Genomic DNA, 25,533 nt, shown 5'->3' with positions numbered 1-25,533 from the left:
ACACTGCTTGTAGTCATCGCTCGCGGATTTCATATACCCTGAAAATGGAGGCGATATGTTCCTCCGAAACGTCCGTAACACAATATCTACACGACGCCACATTCCAGAAGACGGAATTTTTCATAGTCACCGCCGTGAAAATCTCAAATCTTACATTTTCTTTTTAATTTTAAGTTTGTAGTATATTTTCGTCATAATACATGTTATCTAATTTAAATTTATAATCCAACATTTAGCGCATTAACTCAATTCACTGTTTGATTCTGCCAATTGGAATGTTAAAGAGCACTCTTAATCTTTACATGGCCTTTGCAGTTTGTTAAATTACAGCTAGAAATTTATTGTAACACAGTTACATGTGTCTGACGATAAACCAATGTGGCCAGCATAAGGGACGTTTTTGTTCGTATTTTCCCATTGGTTTGGACAGGGCTCGTTTCGTGACCCCACCTTCTTGTGTCTCATGACAGCTTCCTTGTAATTTGCAATAACGTCAGGAGCCAAGACATGGCTCGGTTCCAAGACAACGCGGTTCGACCGAGGGAGCAGGCCAAAATTGCATGCAGCTCAATTTCGAGTTGCCCATATAACAAAGACTATTCCTAAACTTACTTGACCTCGAAGAAGGATGAAATATGTTTCTCCGAAACGTCTGTACCCACCGACAAGACCACATGGAGTCACATTCCGGAATACTACAATCTTATCATACACACACGTACGAAGACATGAAGTAAGATTTCATTAGAAGTATGTGATACAATAAATAAGCAACGACTTATTTCCATAGAGTGTATTTTAAGGAAAACCTTGACGAAGAACGTGTACTTCAGCAAATAATGGAAGCAGAGTAGGGGCAGGGATTGCAGTAGGTGCTCCAGTGGTTGTGGCAGCAGTAAACTAACTAACAGAACCCGGAGATCGATTGAAGGCCACATGATCCTGAGGCAGAAGCGTTTATCTCCCACTCTCACAGAAGAAAAGCATAATGTTAATCTGTCACCCCCTTTTCAATTTTCAAGCCACTCTCTTCCAAAATGACCCCCATTAAATTTCTGTACGAGTTCTTTTCCCCCTACACGTCTAGCTGTCATGTTCCTCAGCATCCTGACATTAGTACTGTAATTGGGGTGGCCTGTTTATATGACGAAGTTGCTCGTTATACCGTCTTGTATCACAAATACCTTGCTAGTTCCAGGTGACTTCTTGACAACTTTGTTCTCGAACGCTTGTGAATATACGTTATTCTTACAAAATGGCAAATCTACCTAATAGGTATAGACTAGTTCAAGCAGAATGAAGCACTACAGGCGCCACATTACAGCACTGACATACGTCTCTGATTTCTATGCCACTTGCGGCTTGAACTGATTTAATGTATCTAAAAGTTGCTTTTTTATATCCCGAATTACTAATTTCTCATTGTCATATTCGAGTTAAATGCATATAACAGAATCCATTACAATTATAATTCTCAGATCAAGATGAACAATCTAGGGCTGATGTTCTGTCCTCATGACAGTACGAGTAGAGTACAACTGCTGTCTTTTCCAAATAAAACCCGAAACCGACAGGTGTAAGAAATTTCGGGCATATAGCACACACACAGTATGGCATTGTGTAGTACATACGTACCTATCGGCTGTTTAGTCATTTCATTCTAATTTTATGTAAACAGCGGGCTTATTTTCTAAATCTAACACAACTTTGGAAGGCAAAGCCCAGTTCTTATAATTTTCCTCTTCTTTCACGTTCCTTGTGGTTCAGCTACATTTGGCAAGACGCCTTATTTGGGAAACGGAAGTTTACAGCTGAAGATTTCGCACACTTGCTATGCTGATAAGGTTCCGTGATAGAGCAGATAGTCTGTTACTTCACGACGCTCTTAGAATGCTCAGGGAAAGAACATCGATTAAGATGGAAATATTTGTTTTCTTCTCTCCTTTGTTTCGTTCTCTATGCTCTTCCCCCTTGCTTTCTTCCATCCATCTCTTTATTACTTTTTCCCTTCCTTCCTTCCTTCCTTTCTACCTGTTCTCACTTCTTCCATTTGTCTGCTTCTCTTGCATTCAGTTTCCTTCCCTTTTTAATGCTATAGGCAGTTAATTTGACAAATGAAATATCCTACTCTACGCGGAGGTTTAACAAAAGTCTCAGTGAAAGTAATAGTTACATGCTTGGGTGAAACTGAATGTTTTACTTCATAATTAAATTCAGACTTCAACGGATTGAACGGCCGGGGTTCGATTCTTGACAGGGGACGATTTTTTTTCCTTTTCACTAGCAACGTCCAGGCAGGCTCTGGAGTTCACCCACCCTCCTATCCACTGGGTACGGGGGGCTCTTTCGCCGGTCGTAAAGCGTCCGGGGGCGTCAAGCTGACTACTCACCTCCAGCTAGTGCCGGGGTCAAGAATGGTGGAGCTGTGTGTCCATTCTGCAATATGCCTTCATGACGTGGTGCTTAATTAAGCACAGAGACAACTTGCTTACAACCTTTGCTCTATAAACACTTAAAAACGAGGGGGCCCTGATGCATTGCCTGAAGATACACTTAGAAGGAAATGCATTCATTACAGAATTACATGAACAAACGAGTCGTTTCTGTATAAAGGCAAGAAACTCACCATTGAAGAAAGCAGTCTTCTGGGATTTGGCGCCGTGTATATGTGGTGTTAACCGACGTTTCGGAGGAACGTATCGCCCCCATCTTCAGGGTTGAAGAAAAAGTATAGTTAAATCTGCAAGCGACAACACCGTGAGACACGGTAAAGCAGGTGTTGTCGCTTGCAGATTTAACTATACTTTTTCTTCAACCCTGAAGATGGGGGCGATACGTTCCTCCGAAACGTCGGTTAACACCACATATACACGGCGCCAAATCCCAGAAGACTGCTTTCTTCATAGTCACCGCCGTGAAAGCCTCAAATCTTACAAACTCACCATTGTTTGTGTTGACCGGAGGCTTCCTAACACACGGAAGACGAAGGCAAATGGAAAATCGTCCACGAGAAACAAACGTTTGACGTCTGTCCCAGACAACATTCTAAATCCGAACCTCCCGAGAAAGAGACGCGATAACGAGGAACTAATCTCCCAGTTCATTAGATCATTTGGGGCAAAGCGCCACCAAAAATAAATATCATATTTCTTTTCCGTCACTTTGTCAACATTGGTTCCTGCACAAGTCCTTCCGAGCAGGTTGATTTTAGACCTACATACGGAAGATATTCTGCTTGATTTTCTTCCGAGCTATCGAAAGTCCCAACCGATGTTTTTCGCTATTTTACTTATTCTCTCCACACGAATATCCAGACAGTACTATTTTGAAACCGGATACCACAAAGAGCGCGGCATATAACGCCTGCTTAAGGGGCCATGTCTGCCAGTCTCTCTGTAACCCAGTTAAGAGTCTCCCATCGTAGACACGTGTACATGTGTCATGAGAATCCTTGACTTATTTCCCGTCTGCAGCTGCGGTTCTGAAGTTGATGCTGGTTGATTATTAGTGTCTGAGGATGTTTCTCCTGTTCATTAGCCAAATAATGCCAAACGGAAGAAAGATTGTCAAACTCGGTAAAGAAAGACATATAACAGAGCAACCATTGCCAGTTTTAATGCACCATGCAAATGTGTGAGTGGTGTGACTAGGGGAGAACCCAGCCTGCGAGGATATCCGCTAACTTTTCTGGGATTCTGATCTGTGATCTCCTGGTCACGAAATGGGAGCGCTATTCGCTGCAGCTAATGTGCGATACTATTAACCATTACTGCCACTAATGCGAGGTACTGCCACCCTAACTGCCACGACCATAACCAACACTACCACCACAACCAGCACCACGACAAACATGACCACAACCACCACCACCACCACCACCACGACCACCATGACAATAACCACTACCACGGCAACCAGAACTACCACCAGAGCCACAACAGCAAGAACCACCACCACTACTACCGCAACAACCCGAACCATCACCGTGACTAGACCAACCACCACCACCACCACCACCACCACCACCACCACCACCACCACCACCACCACCACCACCACCACCACCACCACCACCACCACCACCACCACCACCACCACCACCACCACCACCACCACCACCACCACCACCACCACCACCACCACCGCAACGACGAATGACAGTGTAGGTTTGAGGTAATTTTCCTGGCAATGAGAAGTATATATTGCCAGTGTGCAGAAAACTGAAATATGGCTACCGGATTAAGAGGAACCACTGGCAGAGCAACACGTTCACTGGCCTCTGATAGGATAGTGCCTACGGTATCAAAGTTATTTTATTTATGTGTTTCGCCATTGTACCATTCAGAAGAAATATGTTAAAGGAGAAATTATGTTTATATTAATGGCTCTGATATTATTCGAGGTGTCTAAATAAGTCTTTAGTTCTATAATAATAATGCTTTAGAAACCATCTCGACTTCGCTCGTCCAGGATTCCGAATCGACTCAGTTTGCTCCCTTCAGATAAGCGGATTATTATTATTATACTGAGTTATCGACTTGGGGAAGATGATCTTACTTATGCCCTGCGTCTCTGTATCCTGTAAGTGTGCGTTTTCTCTTTTGGGTGACCTCTAATGAGTGCTACAGTGAAATAATATTCCACGATCACCGATTCTGTTTCAGAACCAATAGAGAACGACCAGACCACGAGCAGTGACGTCATGAGTCCAGTGGAGGAGCATCCTCAATATATATATGCGACGAACGGCTACGTGGACCAAACAGGAGGTCCTCCTCCAGGACTCTATTATATAAATGGTGAGTGAAACCGGAAGCAGTTGAGTTTCTATTTACAGTGTGTAGGGGTACAATGCACCACTCTTAGTTCGTGACCCTGCAGAAGGACATGCTAAGCGAGAGAGTAACAAAGCAACCGCAAAGCAAAAATTAACGTTTACATGTACCGAAACAACTGAACCGTCCAAGAAATATTTTATGCAGTTTTTCTAATGTTTGTTTAAAGAGGAAAATCCGTATTCTTCCTTTTGTACACATCGAGTATAACTCATAAAACTGAATTTACTAGCGCTTGGTGCGTTAAGTGCCCCTACATATAGATTAAGCTGCTCATTATTCAGGTTATTGCAGTCTGTTTTCTAAAGAAGATAACTTTAGAACTTTCCATGAAGCAAACGATAAAACCGCTCTTTCATGCTCTGCTACGGTTCAATTTCACGTATTATTTATTTTTGTTATTAATAGTTTATTTAACTACGCTCTCAGTAGCTCGGAACATATTGCATCGAGTGGTAAGGTGATTAGAGAGTAATGTGACGTGGCATGTGTGTGTGTGTGTGTGTATATGCAAGCTGTCGTGACTTCATTTAAAGATCTGTCCCAGAATTTTCCCGGAAGGACTGAGGAAAACAACGAAAAACCTCAGTGGAGGCAGTCGGTATGTCGGCCGAGATTCGAACTAGCAATCTCCCGTATTGAAACCATAAGCATTGCCTGTTATATAAATTTTCCCGACGCTTCGCGCAGTCTGATCTCTTCTTCTGTTAGCTGAAATATTAAGTTTATGATTCGTAACAAATTCCTAAGCGGAGGCGGGTTAGAATACCTCACCCTTAGCCTTGCTAATCGTAGAAGGTGACGGAAAGGGAAGCCGGTGCCTGGGGTATATAAGTGGTCCATCCTGTTACAATGGGACATAAATACAGAGACCTGGTCCTCCGGGTTGGGGGTTGGACGCAAGGCTGACGACCCTGCTCTGTAAAATAAATATTGTGACGTGCCGCCAGAAAGCCAGAATGGTTTAGTGAGATCAGGGTTGGTTTCCTAGACAACCACCAACGTTCCCGCTACAACGGCTAGGATCCAGAACGCATCCATTGCTACACAACAGCTAGCAATATCCAAGCAACGAATTCTTTGAAGCAGCATTTACAAAACAGTGGGCGAAATTAACCATTCGACAAAATGTTCCCTGTTCAGTCCGAATGCAAGGTATAACAGTTCATATTCCGTAAGAGATCAGTAGAATTTGTATTAGACTTTAGCAGGAGAAGAGTTCGTAACCTACAAAAGACCAAGGGCAGTTGAGCTCCGAGCAGATCAGAAGACACTTCACCAAGATCAGCGCTGCAAGTAATTGTAACAGTGAAGAGGAAACGACTGGGAAGGTTAGAAGTGTGAATAATTATAAGTATTTGCAAGTGTAAAAGTGACTGTCCAGTAAACTTATAAACCCACGACCTTCCGGCTAGTAGCATAGTGCCTCAGCCAACTACGCTACCGAGTGCCCCTCTAGAACACCTGACGATGAAGAAACTCCGGAAACCCAATAATTCTGAGTGTTATACACCCTCGTCACAACCCTTTAGAATGTAGCAGAGCAGTACACGCATAACGAGGTCACTGTATGCAGAAATTTTCTATGGAGGGACAAATTACTAAGTAACACCCATAAAACCTATTACTCCGCAGGCAGTGGCTACGAGTTGTATGACCCCTATTCTGGTAATGTGACGGTTGTGGTGGGTCCTGCTCCTCACTATGGAGGCCCTGGAGGGGGACCTCCTGTCCTGGCAGCAGTCCCATGCCAGCCTCTACCATTGCAACCCCTGGAGTGGTTTAACCCCGCCTTCTTACCGTACGTCACGGCGCCTTGTCATAACGGCCTCGCTACTGCGCGGGATAGGAGGAAGCGGTACTCCACGGACTCCCAGGTACGCCACATTTGTTTCCTGAGGTTCATGAACCACAAAATGGCACTCGAGAATTTCGGTATATGCCAACGTTCTTTCATATATTTCATATAAATAGTAGCATGTGTGTATAGTGTACAGTATATGCTCGTAGCAGGGGGCCTTGCTTTTCCTCCTTTTGCTCCCACTTTGGAGCGTAGGGCTGATTTCTCAGTTTCATGGTCATTTTACAGACGGTAGGACTCCGTGGGCGGGTGATCAGCTCGTCGCAAGGCCTCTACCTAAATACAGGACAACACAAACACAGAAAAACGCATACACACACCAAACATCCATGCCCTGAGTGGGATTCTACCCCACAATCCCTGCTTCCGAGCGAGCGAAGATAGTACATGCCTTAGACCGCTCGGCTACCGTGACCGGCAAGGGACGTATAGTGAGGCCCAAATAGAATTTACACTTGTTGTCCATGAAAATGTATCTTACTGAATATCCCTGTTCCAGACGTATAATGCATTTATACTGTTATTTTCTAATTTTTGGCGTTAAATTCAAATACCATAGGTTCTCAGACTTTTTCGTCTCTCAGCCCTGCATACTATAAGTGTGATTTCCATTGATATTAATGATTAATTGAAGAGAAAATGTCGATGTCCGACAGTTATTATTCGGTGTCTGTGTTACACGTCCTCAGGCAAATTACACACAGTTTGTGATTTCCTTCCCCTGCAGAACTGCAGCCCGCAGAGCTCTGAATCTACGGAGCCACCGGGAAGTCCGCAGGAGTGCGATATGGAAGCGACACAGGCTGGAGAGCCACCGGGACCGGCATTATACACACAGGCCCCTGCATATGTCTATCCGGGGTACATGTTTGGACCTCCTATGTATAACGTTAATGGTAAGTATAATTTTCTTATTCCTTGTTTACCGAATTTCCCGAAGCCACCATTCTTTGGGACAAAAATGTATTACACATATTTATAATTAATTATTTCACAGCTCTTTATGCTGCTGAATGTGTTGGTAATTCGGGGACGCTATAAATCAAACTGTAGCCGGTGACGGTAGCCGCGCGGTCTAAAGCATGAACTGTCTACTCTCGCTCGGACGCTGGGATCGTGGGTTCGAATCCCACTCAGGGTCTGGATGTTTAGCGTGTGTATGCGTTTATTCTGTGTTATTCTGTGTTTGGCTAGTGGCCTTGCGACGGGCTGATCACTCGTCCAAGAAGTCCTACCGTCAGTGAAAAAATTATTACGGAACTGAATAAGAGGCCTGGGTCCTGAGTAGGCTGGAAAAGCGAGTGGAAAAGAATCAAACTGTTACATCTGTGTACAATTGTTTCTCGACTTTGCTATGACAAGATTCTTCTATTGAACTGCGTGCCAGAAAGTTTACTCCACACCTCCAGATAACCACGTCGAGCAACCAGCCTGTAGATTGCCACATTAAAAACCTAACCACACTGAAACTTAGCAAGGGTTGTCAAAGTGACGGACAGGGAAGAAAAAACCCATCATCAAGAAGGTCTGGCGAAATTTCAACATCAAGATGACAATCGACGTCATTAACTAGGCACGGACAGGAGTCACAGGAAGACGTATGAATGAAATGCGCCGAAAGATATGGCCTCAGGTCGTGAACGTCTCCCAGGAACTTTGCTTGAGCAGTGATGTCATCATCACAGTATCTGCTGTCGTCGACGTGAGGGGGTGGTTGAAGAAAAACTAGACTCATACACGCAGGAGCCAATGCAGAGGAGGAAGAGTCACATTTACCAGAACCGTTGTAATTAAAGTCTTCACCGAGCTTCTCAAGCTCGAAAGGAAATGTACAATACAGTAAGGGATCTTCATAATGTCTCGATTTCCTGCAAAGACCTCAGTGAAGAGATGATTAATCTGGAAGCTCACTTCTATCTACACAGAATCTTGGACTACATGAAAATTCTTCCCATTCTCAATCATTCTGAGCCACGATGGGAACATAATAATCCCATAAAGAAATGTTACGTAAGATCTGAGGCTTTCACGGCGGTGACTATGAAGAAAGCAGTCTTCTGGGATTTGGCACCGTGTATATGTGGTGTTAACCGACGTTTCGGAGGAACGTATCGCCTCCAGTCTGCTTTTACCGGTTCTCACGGTCTCTTCGCTTGCGGATTTCTTATATTTTTACTTCTACCCTGAAGATGGAGGCGATACGTTCCTCCGAAACGTCGGTTAACACCACATATACACGGTGCCAAATCCCAGAAGACTGCTTTCTTCAAGAAATATTATGTTTAATGACTGTTTGGGAACATAATCTCCACTTACAGTCTTATTCTTAAAGAAGCATATCTTTCAAAATTACCCTCAAGAGCGCATGCGTCGCTTAAGTGGAACGATAACGGTAATAGAGAAAGTAACTATTTGCTAATTTTCGTACATTTCCTGTATTATAACGGTTAGTGTGCGAAGCTTACTTCATAACTGTATTCAGGTACATTTAAAGCTGTGATCTTGAATGCGATAAGCATCTGTATGCTTGCTCTACCCAAAGTGGCGCAGTTCTTCCGTTAACTGGTAACTTAATATTTTTCTGACTTGTAGAGCTTGATGAAGGCGGAACATGGAACACGCAAATTCTGAATATCCATTGCAAAATTTGTTACTGCTTTCCAAAGACAAACGAGCATTATCACTTTTGTTGTTTTACACTTTTAGGCCTGGTTGTTTTCCTGGTAACTTTTCCTTATGCAAATTATACTTTTTAAAACATTTGTTGGCTAGAATTTCATATTCATCAGTTTGTTTATTCTTCCTGAAACACTGAGGTGGAAAGAATTATGCTTGATCCCTTATGTTACTCTCGCATACTCAAATTCGGGATACGCGAAGAAGAGGAAATGATACGAAGAATTAACTCCCGAATTAAAATCCGACCACTTCTCCCATTTATATTTTATTTTTGTGCCCCACAACTTGCGTCTTTCATGCGTTACTCATGTCAAGTTTAGGCCCGATTCCATATGGAATTCCCAACTCTGTCGTCTGCAGTTCTCGCTTAAGTAAATCTTATATACCCAGTGACGAGTGACGTCGCCCAGCGGGTCTGCAGCCGTTAGGTAAAACCCTTTTATAAAAATATGGTAATCTGCAGAGCCAGATGTTAAACCGATATAAACTCCTAGAGCCAAAATAAAATTTGAAACGTCATATAAAGTAAGTAAATTTATCCTTGTAGCAGATCTTGGAGGCCCATAGGGTTGTGAGTTGTTGAGGTTCCCACATTTTCTAGACAATCGGCTCACAGATGGCGGTGAGGTCAGCCTTACGCGCCGGCCACCCATTACCCCCCAAGAATATTCCTGGTACACATTTGTATTAGAGACTGAGTCGACCCCAGGGACATAGTGTGGCTGGAAGGATTAGGTAAATTAAAAAAATTCAATGACCTCATCGAGATTCGATCCTGGGACCTTCCGGCTTGGAGCATAGTGAAACGTAATATACAATTATTAAATAAGTTAGCGAGACATGACAAGTGTAATGTAGTACTGTGGATTTCTTCTAGAGGAACTGTTGGGTCTTACTGTGGGTATATCTTGCCACCGTAAATACTTGTATATACTGCATTGTGTGTTTCTGAAACACATGACATTGCCTTCCGCCTATGAGCTACAGATCTGTATACTAGGAAAATTACTGAAGATTGAATGATGAGTGTGGGCTATTTCCTTTTATGGCAACACATTACTGACCCGGGCTCGAAACCGAGCTGCCACGGTGGGAAGCCAGAATTGAAGAAGTAACTGGAGCCTATGTTTTTTAGAACACTGTTGCAAAATGAAAATTAGATAATTGGGGAAGCCGTTTACACACAGTCTGCAAACAAAAAATCACAGAATTTGGCTTTTATGTGACAGTAGTAGATGTTGCAACGCTTACACATCTCTTGCAGCGATTACAATTTGTTATGGCTAAGTTCGCGTGAGAATATTACTTTTAGTGTACTGAAAGGTGATATGAGCTGTCAGTGCTAAGCTAACAATGAAATGACAGCTACCTTTCTCTGTGGTAAGCTTACGGTACTTAAAGATAATGAAGTAAATATTTATGTAGTGATAAGAATTATTCAGAGCCACCAAGTTTGTAAGACACATACAGAAACTGTTACTTGAAATTTAGAAATTCTTTTGTCAGTTCGGTTTAAAAATGTGTATTTCATAAAGTACTCTTGGCTTAACTCTTGCTGATAGTAACACTGTTGACTACAACTCATTACTCAACCGTTATCCTCCATATTAAATGCTCAAAAGCATGTCTGTCTTCCCATATAGAACTGATAAACTTGTCCATGGATTAACAAAAGAAATACTGCAAGGATTCAAAGCGTAAGAAACACATTGCACATGCATTAGCATTTTTTATTGCTAGTGAGGTGGGACTAAGTCCCTCGTACTGCGGCCGCTTCTGGCCTATTGTACCGGCCCCACATGATAGGTGAGGGTGATTGTGGAGCAATTGGTGGAATGAAGATTGGCAGGGGAAACCGAAGTACTCGGAGAAAACCTGCCCCAGCGCCACTTTGTCCACCACAAATTCTACTTGACCAGATCCGGGATCGAACCCGGGCCGCCGCGGTGGAAAGCCAGCGACTAACCGCTTGAGCTATGGGGCGGCCCTTGCATTATCATAGTCCCATGTTAATAGCTGTAGGATAGAAGGAAGTGAAAATTTTCCAGTAGTTTCTGCAACTGAATCTTTTGCATATCAAGTTAAACCCTTTACGAATCACCACCCCAATCAACATTCACTATAACAAGAATATGAACACACGCATCATCAACGACAACGGACAAATTCGCACTGAGATAAAAAATTAGAGACCACGGAAAATTTATCATAACGTTCAACGATATTTTGAGTCATTATGCCATAACCACTCACACTTTTGAGTTTAGTTATTTGTCCACTCGATATTTCACGAAAGCTCCACTGCTCATCTACAGCACTCCCCCTGCTTCCCTCTTGTTTCTTGTAACTTACTTGAGAACTGAATGACTTCTCCATCATTGACGCACTCAACACCGAGAGACCTTCTAACTGCCTCGCTCCTTACACTGCACTGACTGACTTTTATCACATGTCTGCGCTGCAACTGAGATGAACTCGAATCGCACGAGACCATTGCAGCTTTATATCGTACGTAACATTCATAGGGAAGTTTCTTGTGAGTTGTCGGGCGATCAGAGCCTCTGCCATCAGCTGAGCGATGTCTCTTAACACTCTAGAAGCTGAAGACACGTTTTTGCCTATCGAGTGATAGGTGAGCTCAGGCCAAGCGACGCAATCCCCATTGCTCCGCGCTCATCTCCCGCGACATTATCTTCAAAACAAGAAGGAGTAAGCAGTGCAATGCTCAACACTACAAATTGCACCGTGAATACGTGACGATTTACGGTAACAATACAACATTTTTATTACAATAAATATGTTTCATTTACATCGAGAACAATTACAAGTTTCTAGTAAATTTCAACAACGATCTGGAGAAAATGCAACGAGGATGGCTTAGTTACAGTACAAGTCACACAACAATTGATGAATCCAGTGTAAAAGTTTGGTGGCCCTTGTGCTGGCTGGAATTTAGTTTCATGTTTTTCATATGCATAAAAATGGCCCAATATATTGGTTTAACAATGGTATGGCTGAAGTTAATAATTAACATAGTTACAGTGCAAGTGGAGCCACATCGTGACGTTTAACATGAGTGTTTAAATAAGTTTTTGGCTAGTTTCCAAAAGTTTATTAAAGTTTAGCCACGTCCGTTAACTGGACCCTTAAATTGTATTCAGTAATTTATCCTACATTTATTTTTAGAACAAAATGCAGGCTTTGGCCACTGTATAGCAATAACAATAGCTACTCTGAAATAAATATGACGTAACCAAAATTATGGCCGGAAGGGTCGAAACGCCTTACATAATTCAAGCATTACATGCAGTTAATTACAATTATGAAAAGTGGTTGTGTTGACTGAATTTCTAATGTTTAATACAGATATTCACAACAAGCATAAATTATAAAAATAATGGTTTACACTGACTCGTCACCCCTCTCATATTGGTATGGCTTACCCGCCATCTTAGTTCTCTGGCAGAGCACTGTTCGCGGAAAATGTGCATAAAACTGATGCACCGTAGTTAGTGCACCCAAAAGCGGCCTCCGTAGTTTAGGGGTAACGTTCCCACCTCATGACTCAAGATACGCGGGTTCAAACCCGGCGGAGGTCGTGGAATTTTTAAGGGCGGAAAAATTCAGGGAACAAGTCCTCCGGGAGGGACTTTAAGCCGTGTGTCCCGTGTCGTAGATTTACGGCACGTAAAAGAACCTCATGTCTCTAGGAGACCTCTGAATTATATTACAGGCCCTTTCCCGCCCAAGTAGTCTCCAATGCCTCTGGTGGATGAGGGAAGCATCATGGTACCGAGGGCCGACCTTGTTGGCTCTACGGGGGCTGATGGCACGCACCATTACCGGTAGGGTATGGCGACAGTAGAAATTAAAAGGGGGACGCACAATGGACCAATAACTGGTCTAAGTGCATGGAGAAACCCACCCCCTCCCATAATACATACATACATACATAGTGTACCCAAGATGTGTTCGGGTAAAGGTATACTCGTGTAACCATGCATCTGCTTTGGAAGAACTATCGTCTACTGTCGGAAGACAACGGTTCATAGCGGTAAAATATTTACACCTGGTATGCTGTTACAAGAATTTAGTGTAGTAAACTTCTGTCTTGTTAGTAAAAGATTGTTTTATTTCTAACTATCTTTGAGTCGACAGCACCCCCAGCAGTTACGTCGAATTTAATCCATACCATTTTACGCACAAGGCACATCGTTTAGAAACGCTGGAAATGTTTATTTAGGATTAATTGGAAGGTTTGTAAAGATCCGTGAAATATTGGTCCCTCCATTTCGAGACAACTAGGAGAATTGTTATTCGCGACGTTTTATTAATAGAAACTTTACGTTACAAGGGAAATATTCTAGCTGAAAAAGGTTTCTCATTGGCTAAATCGGCATGACCTTGTCTATATTTGTCAGACCCTCCGGCATTCATTTCTTTCTTCTCCCTCAGTCCCTTCAAGTATGGCGTCACAAAGCGTCTCCTGTCAAGTACTTTCTGATTCGTAATTAGGCTGATGTCCTGATAGCTACAGCTCCCTGGCTCGTATTCTAGAGGTCTGGGTTCGATTATCGACATAGAGGCAAGTTACCCTTCTATATCTTCGTAAACTTCTCGCTACCTGAGATAAATAACGAAAGAGTGCCTTAATGAAAGCCGCAAGTGCCACTGTTCATCTGTTTCCAGTTTGTCACTCTAAATCTTCCTACAATTCGAGTCACGTGAAAATGTTTCGTTAAACAAACAACTCGCACTGCTCCACATTCCCGTAAAAGTTCCAGCCTCCCGTGATTGATGGCTGGTGATATTCGTCAGCAGACTTGAACATACAGTCTGTAAAACATCACGTGTGTACGGAGTCTGCCGTCATCGCTACCCACGTAAACGTCTGACGCTGAAGAGTTGCGTCCCGTCTCTCTAAAAATGAAATTGTCCGATTTTACGACTTGGTTACTTCAAGATGCCGCCTTATATGCTTCACTGGCCTGCATATCGCGCTTCGAAAGTCTCTGTAATCCACTTAGGCAGTTGCGAAAGAAACGCTTTAAACAGTATACATAAAATAACAAAGAAAGTCATCACTCGGGTACTCATTGAACTAAGCTTTACTGAATTTGCTTATTTCTAATATCACTAACTAACTAACTAACTAACTAACTAACTAACTAACTAGGCCGCGCCATACCTCAAGCGGCTAGTCGCTGGCTTCCCACCGCGGCGGCCCGGGTTCGATCCCGGGTCTGGTCAAGTGAGATTTGTATTGGACAAAGTGGCGCTGGGCCAGGTTTTCTCCGAGTACTTCGGTTTCCCCCGCCAATTTTCATTCCACCAAATTCTCCAGCATCATAATCACCTGAGGCAGGCTACAATAGACCAATCAGTGGCCGCGGTGCCGAGTGGACCCAGTTGGACTCCACCCCCCCACCAAGCGAATTAAAAGAAACTAAGTCCTTGAGAAGATGACAGTCACGAAGTTAGTCGAGATTTTCCCAACATTTTATGGAACCCGAAGGTTCATTACCATGTTCACAAGAGTCGTCCATTGGTCCTTATCCTGAGCCAGATCAGTCCAGCCCATGCCACCCAACCTGTCTCGCTAAGACTCACCTTAATATCATCCTCCCACCTACGTGTAGATTCTCCTAGTGGTATATTTCCTTTTGGCTTTCCCACCAAATTCCCAAATGCACTCCGCCCCCATGGATGCTATATTCCGTGCCCATCTCGTCTTCCATGGCTTTATCATTCTAATTACACTTGGCGAAGGGTACAAGTCAGAAGCTCATTAGCAGTTTTCTCCAATCTCCTGTTACTTCATCCCTCTTTGGTCCAAATATTCTCCTCAACACCCTGTTCTCAAACACCCTCGGTCTATGTCCCTCCCTTAACGTCGGACAACAAGTTTCACACTCATATAGAACCACAGGCAATTACAGTTCTAATTTTTACGTTTTTAAGCAGCAGACTAGAAGACAGAAGGTTCTGAACTGAATGGTACTAAGCATTATCCGAATTAAATATCCTCTTCATTTCCTCCTGAAGTAATTTTTTATTTCTTCTTCTTGTTCCTAACAATTGTAAATGTCACATTTTCGGAGGATCTATTGGCTATCTATATCATGATTTTTTTCTCACGTCACACATATGCTTAATGTCTGTAGCGCGTGCATTTTATTTTGCTGCTTGGATCTTTAGTAAAGAGCACAAGTTTCTGGCTCTGACGCCATATAGTCTGGTAGAAAATACACATGTTTCGGAGGAACGTAATGCCTCCATATTCCTGATTGAAAAATATTAGTGAGGAACCAACAGGCAGTATCAGGCAGGTACATGGCTTCACATCCCTGGAGGTAGTGCTCGTGTTCACCACCGCAACATCATCACACCTGACATCTTTAATTAACTTCATAAAAATGTAAACAATAAAATTGAAATGGAGCTAATGAAATGGCACATGAAGATCAGTGCATTGCATTAAAAAAGTCCATTGAATTATTCTCAATTGTATTTTTCAGTATGGGTTCTATACACGGATGAATGTAACATCTCAAATCCTTTTCGCTTCTTGATGCTTTGTCTCCTCCCAGTGATGAATCTTGTAAATAACAATTAGAAAATTTAGATATTAAGTTAACGATTGCCTACTAGTAGCTGAATGGCAGACATCGGTCGACTTAAAGAATTGTCACATTTCAGTGACAAGAAACGGAGTTGGGATTGGTAATATGATTTACTGGACCCTTACAAATCTTAACTGCAAGTAATTATAAATATTTCACTAATTTATGCACTTTACAACCTGCTGTAGCACACAAGGCTTCCCTGTCTTCATTAGCTTTTACCTGGCAAAGGCTCCTAACGCAGTATGTTTGTCAACTTCCGTGTTCACGTCCTTACAGGCTGCCGACTGTATCGGGGCTCCTGATGGATGCAAATCCTAGCTACTGGTTGCCTATGCACACGGGGCCACCACTGACTAGTATTCCAGCATGTCTTCTATTATTGCATGTTTCTTCTCCAACGATTCTTGCACTGTTGCGTTAGCCTTTGTTGCCGCGGAGACGTGTTTTCAGCACCGTTTCTTAGTAACCAGAGTCTTCTCTGGTTCTGCTATCCCGGCTTTCAGCGGGCATGTCACTATATCAACCCTTGTGTTTTCTCTCAGCAAGTAGCACACAGAAACTAAGACAGGAGAGGCGTGAGTTTTGTTCGATATTAATATAAAATGCTAATTACTGATGTTCCTAAGCATCACTGTGTAGGGGCGTACCGAAGATGAAGGTAAAGCTGAAGGTGGATGTCAGTGGTTTGCTTCATGACCCGGTTGCTGTATTCCCGATATGGTCATACCTATTTTGTAAGAGGCTGGATGGTCTCTGGAACATGTCAGGACGTAGAGAAATCTTGCAGTTGCCGATCATACCCGATGATCCAATCCACGTATCTTCTTCAGTTTATTCCTCACTGTATAACATTTGGAGTTGAAACAGAGTAATTAATGGACTTAAAATTCTGCATTTCAGCTCGTGTCAACAATTCGTGCCCTCGGTGTTAAATGTTACTACAGCCCCAGTGGGCCTAGGCCTACCTCCATGAACTTCTCCGTTCACTTAGGTTTTTCTAGATCTTACACATGCGGTAGGACTCCTTGGGCGGGTGATCAGCTCGTCGCAAGGTCTCTACCTGTACACACACAAACTAAACATCCATGCCCTGAGTTTGATTCGAACCCACGATCCCGGCTTCCGAGCGAGCGAAGACAGTGCATGCCTTAGACATGCCTTAGAAACCGGGATCGTGGTTTCGAATCCCACTAAAGGCATGGATGTTTAGTTTGTGTGTGTACAGGTAGAGACCTTGCGACGAGCTGATCACCCGCCCAAGGAGCCCTACCGAATGTGTAAGATCTAGAAAAACCGAAGTGAACGGTGAAGTTAATGGAGGTAGGCCTAGGCCCACTGGGGCTGTAGTGCCAAGGAAAAAATTAAGGAGAATGTGATCAGGTGAACATGTAGAAGGCATGGAATAGTACATATTTCAGTTGGAAAATCATAATGAGACCTAGGCATATACTTTAGGGCTCTGTTAAATGTGTTTCCAATAATCGGGGTATGAGGATGTTAACTGAATTCGCTTGACTCGGATATGGACCACTGGGGGGGTCCTGTGAACACGGTAATGAACCTTCGGCCTCTATAGTATGCGGTACTTTCTTGATAGCTTAGCTATTATTATCTTCTCAAGAAAGACTCTCATTCTTGAAGTGAGTTATTAAACGACATATTTTTTTTTTAATTAAGTGATATACATTTAGGATTAAGTGTAAATTTTTAAACCACATATTGATAGAAAACAACCATAGTCAGCAAGCAAACAAACGAAGCAAAATTGGAAAGCAGCTACCGCAGAGAAGTAAATGCAAATGCTTGCGTATAGCGGACGTGAACAAAAGAGGCGAATTCTCGTCACACTGGAACCATTTGTCTTTCAACAGACAGGCATCCGCAATATTCATCCTTCATTTTAGTTAGACGTGTTTTTGTGGTGTCATTAGCATTGAGGTTTGTCACGTGGTTTATTTGTGTCAAACAATTTCCAACAGTTGAGCGTATTAATAACACTCTTTCGTATTTTTTTAAGATGCACACATGATAGTCCAGACTTGGCCTATGTTGCTTGCTCGCAGTTGGAGGTACTCCTGCAGAATAAAGGATCGCAGGATCTCCATACCGCGTCCTTATGTTCATAACTTTCAGAATGACGTGGCAGTAGGCGAATGCATATGATACATGGCAATAGCACTAGGATATTTGCCCGAATTGATTTATTGTTAAGTTTTAACCTTTTTTTATCTAGGTTTTTAGTTTGAAGACTCCAGGTTCTATCATTTCTTCTAAAATTCTTGTGATAATTCTTATAGTTCAAGAGCCATGAAATGATCAGCTGTAAGTACTGAAAGGTGGTGGGATACGTGTCTATTACTGATGATCTCATACACCGAATTAATCCATAGTTGAAGAGAGAGTGTCTCGAAGAGAAGTGCCAGGTACACATTGTCACGTATTCCGGGTTAGCGTGACTAATAATGGTGGGTTCTGGAATAGATGAATAGATTTATTGGACACACAAATCGTAACTACAAATAATTATAGCACTCCAGATTTCTGTAAGTATAGCACACAGAGTAAAATTTTCAATGTCCGCTTGCTAGTCGTTGCTTGGTAAAGAATCTTATCTGGATAACACATCACAGCTGAATACTCAGCTACTGAACTGCCTTCTGAAGTCTCTTTGCGAATGAATGTTTCGAATTCACGAATGAACTCCGTTTTCATAACTGCCACGTGCCTCGAATATAAGTTACCATGTCGAACAGTTAATTTTCCTCTGTTATTCTGGTCCTTGTTACGGGAATGTCTTTGTTAATATTCGTTGCCTTGGAAACAGGTGCTAACGAGCCGTTTCCTAACAATCGATATAAAGAAGAAAGCAGTCTTCTGGGATTTGGCACCTTGTATATGTGGTGTTAACCGACGTTTCGGAGGAACGTCGGTTAACACCACATATACACGGTGCCAAAGCCCAGAAGACTGCTTTCTTCATAGTCACCGCCGTGAAAGCCTCAAATCTTACAAATCGATATAAACGTTACAATATCGCAGAAAGAGTTGACGGAATTGTTTCAGTTGCACAATCGATATAAGCAGCGGGATGAGGAAGAAGGCAGTAGGTTCTTCCCAAATTTTGTTACGCATCTAACAATATAGACGGCGTCACAACACAGATGGCAATCTTGGTAGTCACCGCCGTTAGAACTTCAGAATTATTTTATTTTACTTGCCTCTAAATCGCATTTCTTCTCCCACGTCTCCTGCTTCACAGCCGAAAGACCTCTAATTGCTGATATAGTCCGAGAGTTCGATATGTGTCTCATATGTTGTATATTCGTAACGTACAAGTTGAGCCCCTCTCCTTTCCAAAAGAGCTATATACATACGCTCCTAATTTGAAAAAGTTAACTGCTAACAATAATTTTTTTTAATTTATTGCATTTGGAAAAACGCTTTTATTTTTTATTGCCAGTTTCTCACTCTGTATAGCCCATAAAGATATTCTGAGGAACGCTGTTATAAACACGCGCCATCTCTTATTGGAATTCAGATGCTTGTTTCAAACATGGCGCGGCTTGCTTATGGGAAGGTTTCATGTTAGTGAAATGTCGTTTTGGAAGAAGAAAATTAATTACAATCATTTTTAAGTTCTAATTTTACTGGGTTTTCAGACTTTATTCATCGCCCTAGTTTTTTTAAGATAACTAAGAAAAACAAGACGTTTCGGAAACTAGATCTGTTTCCGTCCTCAGGTGAAGGAAAACACCTGTTCTGTTGGGTCCCTTAGAAAGAGCTAGCCTCAATCACTGGTCCAGTTTCCGAAACGTCGTGTTTTTCTTAATTGTCTTAAAAAAACCAGGACGATGGATAAAGTCCGAAAACCCAATATCTCTGTGCTATACACCATCGTCAGAATCCTATAGTAATTCTAATTTTACTGCTTACGTGGATTAGACTTTTCTATGTGGTCAAATTCCGAACTGTTTCGGGGTAAATAATAATTTAGGTCCGCATCTGGGAGAGCACACGAGTACAGAAGTCACGATCGAGTGGTTAACTGCTCTTCTTATTCAAGAGGTCCCAGGATCGAGAATCAGCAAAAGGGCTGACTATGCTCTTTCCTTGCTCCCTCCAGACAAATGCCTGTGACGTACTTGCCTATAAATATTCCGAGGTCACCTCCTTCCACATTCCTTCCTTATTTATAGTTTCTTTAACGAATCTGACAGTAACCCAGGCTATAAGTCATAGAAAAGTACATGATAGTGAATAATGAATGGGTAAGTATGTGGAAGGAGGAGATCATGGTGTAATTTAGTGTACCTTCCCTGCATTTGCCTAGAGTGCTTGAGAAAATCTCTTAATAATTTTAAATTAGTCGGTATCCCGGCCGAGGTCTGAACCGGGCTTCTTCCGAATATAAGTCACATCCGTTACATCTCGAGTCAGCTTAACCGGTCACATCAGGTCAACTCGTTGTCATCCACTCTCTGAACCGACGCTATGTTATCTATACAGTTAAAAGTGGTCTCTAAATAACACAAAATTCGTGCGCCATAAACTGATTTTCGGAAGGTATTCGTTTCGAATTTCGGCTGGGAACCCATTTCTCCTGACTGACGTTTGCATGATTTTCCCGGATTCCTGCTTGAAAATGCCTGTATATTTACCTAGATTATGCTGCAATCACTTCCTTCCATGTTTTTTCCTATTTGTCTTTCTTCAGTCATTCTCCTATCTGACACCCCACCCTGTAATCCAGGTGCTGACAGCGCCATGAATTGAACCACAATATACGTATATTAACGCCTGAGTTAAAATCGAATTACACAGACTTTGAGCACCTTAAACGGCACAGCTGTCTACATCAGTACGTTCTCTTCATTCATCATTTTAGGGCGCTTTTACCTATACAGGGTGTTCCACGACTTTAGGGCATAACTGCAGGAGGTGATTTCCTAGGTCTTTGTGATCAAAAAAGTTCATATAAACATGTGTCCCATTTTGGACGGTTACGGAGTTATGACCGTTTTAAACTCAGAACAGAAGGTAATGATTACTGACAATAAACGGAACAAAATAATAAACCAGCATAATACATGATACATTTAAAGTATGAATGTAAAGTTAACTTCGTGAAATTACCTTTAATTTGAATGTATTGGTGCTTAAAGCTGATTTTCGAAAATGTCACCGCCGGCCGCAACACAGGCTGCCGCTCGGTTGTGAACCACGCGGGTAGCACGTAGCAGCTTTAGCTGGCTGTTTCGTATGTGGTCAGCGGCGTCCAGAATGCGACCGAGCAAAGCATCTCGGTTCACATTAGGGCGTGTACGGGAATGAAAAAACGCTCATAACTCCGTAACCGTCCAAAATTGGACACATGTTTATATGAAATTTTTGATCACAAAGACCTAGGAAATCACCTCCTGCAGTTATGACCTAAAGTCGTGAAACACCATGTATATGTTACAGTATGATATGTGACTCTTTAACTCCATATATAATTCCGTTATGAAAACAAAAGTAATCTACTGCATAAAAATTTTACTTCTAAAATACAGTTATAAAAACGTCATTATTTATTATTTTTTTACGCGAAACACTTCCCAGATGTCGTTTTCGTAAAAATCCCCGCACTTTTGCCAATAATTTTACTTTTAATAGCAACTAACTTATATCAGGTTTATACCTGATGTATCTTGTGTTCACAAAATGAGGCACCTATACAGCCCATTATCTACATTTAAATAATAAAGGTCTAATAAAGGCGAATGGAAATCGCCGAAACATATATTATTTTAAATGCATCATAATTGTTTTAAAATAAGAGTTGCATTTGGACCGCCTCTGTGGTCTAGTGGTCAGAGTTCCTGGCTACAGATCCAGAGGTCCCGGGTTCGATTCCCGGCGCTACCAGATTTTCTGGGACGTAGTGGTTCTGGAACAGGGTCCACTCAGCCACGTGAGGATAACTGAGGGGCTATTTCAAGGAAATAACGGCTCTGGTCTAGAAAACTGAGATTACCGGTCGTGGGGATCCTTTGCACTGAACACGTGACACCCTCTATCCGCAAAAGTTGGCACTAACTTTGCCGACAAGCTGCGGTCGCTCCCTCGGTCGATATAACAGGTCACGGAGTTTTAGTTTTTAAGAGTTGCATTTGAAATCTGTACTTTTATTTATATTAATTTAATTGAGCTCCGTCAGATGCGCGGATTATCACCGAGTGAGGTGAGAAGATCATTAGATGCTGTGAACTGAGTGTGCCATTCCAATATTCCCTGCAAGCCGGAGGCAAGTCTGCGACAAACCTCTGCCGAAATAGCCAGGGTCTCCCGGATATGAAGGAGTAGTAGTAACCGCTCCGCCATGTTATTCGGCGTGTATATCTTAAAGCCGGATGCGTAGACCACGCAACATTTATTTTAATATTTATCTGAAAAGCCTATGAAAACATGAAAGGAGAATGGATTAGTAAAATCTGTAGAGACAGATAGGGATCACGAAAATGTCGGGGCATTGACTTCGTAATAAACGAAGTGTCCATTAGAATACTGACTGTATTCTGTGATCATGAAAGTATGCTATCTGCAAGCATAGGTACAGGAGAGGTTTACCGGCGCATGCTGCCCGAGTCGTATTTTCTTTTTTACTAATGACGTAACAGAGCTTATGTCTGAATAGAATAAACGAAGTGCTGGTACACCTGGATCTGTCGTCCTCTTTCTGATCACGAATGTTGGCACAACCAACATGAAAACGCGTTGCTGAGGTGTTATATCAGCTGTTCCAACACAACACAAATGTTGAAAGAAACGCAACACGTTTCGACGTCGAGGTGTTGGAAGATCTCTCTGTCTGGCCGTGCAAAAGAAATCACATGACCAACCGTTCTAAATAGGGTCTTATGTCAGGTGTATTGCTATACAAATTCTGCCACAGTTTAGGACAAGAAACCGCAGTAATTATTGACAGTTTCCGTCGTCGTAAGGAGTTTTCTGTTGTTCCAAGTGCAGAGATCATCGGAACCCTGTAGAAATAAAGTCAAACTACAGTAGGTCTGCAACCTCTGTTCTCTTTACGTAGGCTATGTTCTCTGTTTCAAACCACTTTCATTTTTAATCGCCTTTTGTTGCTTAAAAAGAATGGGTTTATGGTATCGTCAGGTCCTTATACCTCTAGTTTCCCGCCAGATAATTTTGAACAAACGAAAAGATTTTCATAAAGTTTACTGTGAATGTAATACCATTAGAGCCCATTCACAACTTTGTACATTTCATTTCCAATGAATAATATGAGTATGACATGTCTGCTCTCTTTAAATTTAGTTTGGGGAAAGTTTTGTAGAACGTGAAAGAGGTGAGATGGCCGCTCGTTTTCTGGCTTCATTAGCCTTCGGTTTCACGACCATAACGGCTTAACTATAGGAGATAGCACTTAAAATTCCGTATGTAGATAGAATACAAACATACCCTTGTGTATAATGCAGTCGGTGTAGCGACTGGTAAGGGCTGGACGTGAGGAGCCGGGATAGCGCAGTCGGTATAGCGACTGGCTACGGGCTGGACGTGAGGAGCCGGGATCGTGGGTTCGAATCCCACTCAGGGTATAAATGTTCAGTGTTTGTGCGTGTGTGTGTTTTTCTATGTTTGTGTACAGGTAGAGTCCTTGCGACGAGCTGATCACCCGCCCAAGGAGTCCTACCGAATGTCTTAAGGTCTAGTAAACCAAAGTGAAATGGAGAATTTCATAGAGGCAGGCCAAGGACCATATTGGGACTACAGCGCCAAAAGAAAAAAATACAATATAGAAAATTTATTTGTTTATTACTGCTTTTTTTAGTTTCTTGGGGTGAGGTGAAACTGAGTCCACTTGGTACGTCGGCCACTAACTGGCCTATTGTACCAGCCCCGGATGATAGATGATGATGATGATGATGATGATGATGAATGTGGAGCAGTCGCTGGAATGAGAATTGGCAGGGGAGACCGAAGTACTCGGAGAAAATCTTCCCCAGTGCCACTTTGTCCACCACAAATTCCACATGACCTGAGATAGGTTCGAACTCGGGCCGTCGCTGTGGGAAGCCGGCGACTAACCGGCTGAGTTTTGCATGGCCTTCTTACGCTTAGTTAGCGTATTTCTTAAATTTCATACGCAGAATGTTGTAGTATTAAATGGAGTGATACAGATGTTACCGACTGAAACATTGTGGATCTCCCTACTTTTCTCGAAAATGTGAAATGGCAGCCAGATGCAAGTCAGATTCACTTTCCGTAAAATGAGAACAAGCCCTGTTCGTTATCAGGGCACGAGGTCTAAGTAATGCAATGATGATTACAATATCTACTTTCCTACTTTCCTACTTTCCTTTCGTGAAATGTTAGCTGTTCCCTAGTTAGCAGTAAGTATGCTTCCCCCTCAGTTTTTTCCAAACATGTTACACGTAATTAGATGTACACAACACCCACGTCTTTATTCACCTGTCTCCATCCTGGGAATGTTTGTGCGTTTATGTGAAAAATATTTACTAATAGGCCTGCTAATATTTTTACGTTACATTTGTCGCATTATATTCAAAGAGTCACATCATCATTTCTTTTGTGCGTAATAGATGAAAGTGTTCTACATAAAATTTGTAACTGTGGTTATGGTTCATTAATTATGTCGCGTGGTTGTTAGGCAACGCGACAAGAAATTTGTACGGGTTCTCGGATTTGAACGAATACCTTTTTTGGACGGTCACTTTTATACCCACGCTTACCATTATTCTGAACTCATAACGTCGTCAGTCGTTTTCCTCTTCACTATTAGAATTACTTGCAGCGCTGATCTTGGTGAAGTGTCTTCTGCTCTGCTCGGAGCTCAAATGTCCGTGGTCTATTGTCGGATAAGAACTCTTATATCTTGCACTCGGACTGAACAGGGAATATCTTGTCGAAGGGTTAATTTCGTCCGTTGCCATGCAACGAACGCGGGAATGCGTGTCTGTCTCAAACAATTCGTTTGTAACGGTGGAAACCCCACTGTTAGACTTTCATTTCCGTGCAAACGATTTCCTAAGCTTCGCTAGCCGTTGTGTAGCAATGGGTACGTTCTGATTCCAGATATTCCGGCCCTAGGCGACACGCCAAAATTATATCCGTCAAATAAATATCTACCCGCTGCTTTCATTGGGCCGCCATATTAGTTCATATTCTACAGAAATCACTTTAACAAATGCACTATTTATCGATGACCTTCACCCACTGAAGGAATCGGTGCCCCGCTTGAAATGGGACTTGAGTTATTTCCGTCTGAGGCGTTGGCACGACTGCTATGTTGATACTATTATTTTTGATAGGAAATTACGAAAAAAAGTGTATTGGTGGATTGGTCTGCAGTAACGTGATGATCATACAACTCCTCATTAAAGTATTATATGAAGAACAGACAGTACAAGAAAGTGAGCTACGTAAAGTGGGTCATTGGGTTTTATCCAAGGGTTATGCTTAATATAGCCTATATCTAAACGATTAGATCAGCAGAAGGAAGGCTAAC

General features: G+C 42.3%; 1 protein-coding gene across 6 annotated transcripts in view; it reads left to right on the top strand.

Moving 5' to 3' along the window:
- The window catches only part of LOC111872850, a 166,979-nt gene that overhangs the window by 112,073 nt on the left and 29,373 nt on the right, over nucleotides 1–25,533 (top strand). For all 6 annotated transcript variants that reach the window (XM_023867054.1, XM_023867055.1, XM_033754859.1 and 3 more), the window contains exons 5-7: nucleotides 4,665–4,799; nucleotides 6,471–6,712; nucleotides 7,424–7,592. In XM_023867054.1, the coding sequence (XP_023722822.1) occupies nucleotides 4,665–4,799; nucleotides 6,471–6,712; nucleotides 7,424–7,592 (546 nt within the window). The remainder of the gene's footprint in view (nucleotides 1–4,664; nucleotides 4,800–6,470; nucleotides 6,713–7,423; nucleotides 7,593–25,533) is intronic.

This window comes from Cryptotermes secundus, unplaced genomic scaffold, assembly GCF_002891405.2.
Source record: "Cryptotermes secundus unplaced genomic scaffold, Csec_1.0 scaffold298, whole genome shotgun sequence".
Taxonomy (NCBI): Eukaryota; Metazoa; Arthropoda; class Insecta; order Blattodea; family Kalotermitidae; genus Cryptotermes; species Cryptotermes secundus.
The sequence above is the reverse complement of the archived record's forward strand: the minus strand, read 5'-3'. Positions and strand labels throughout refer to the sequence as shown.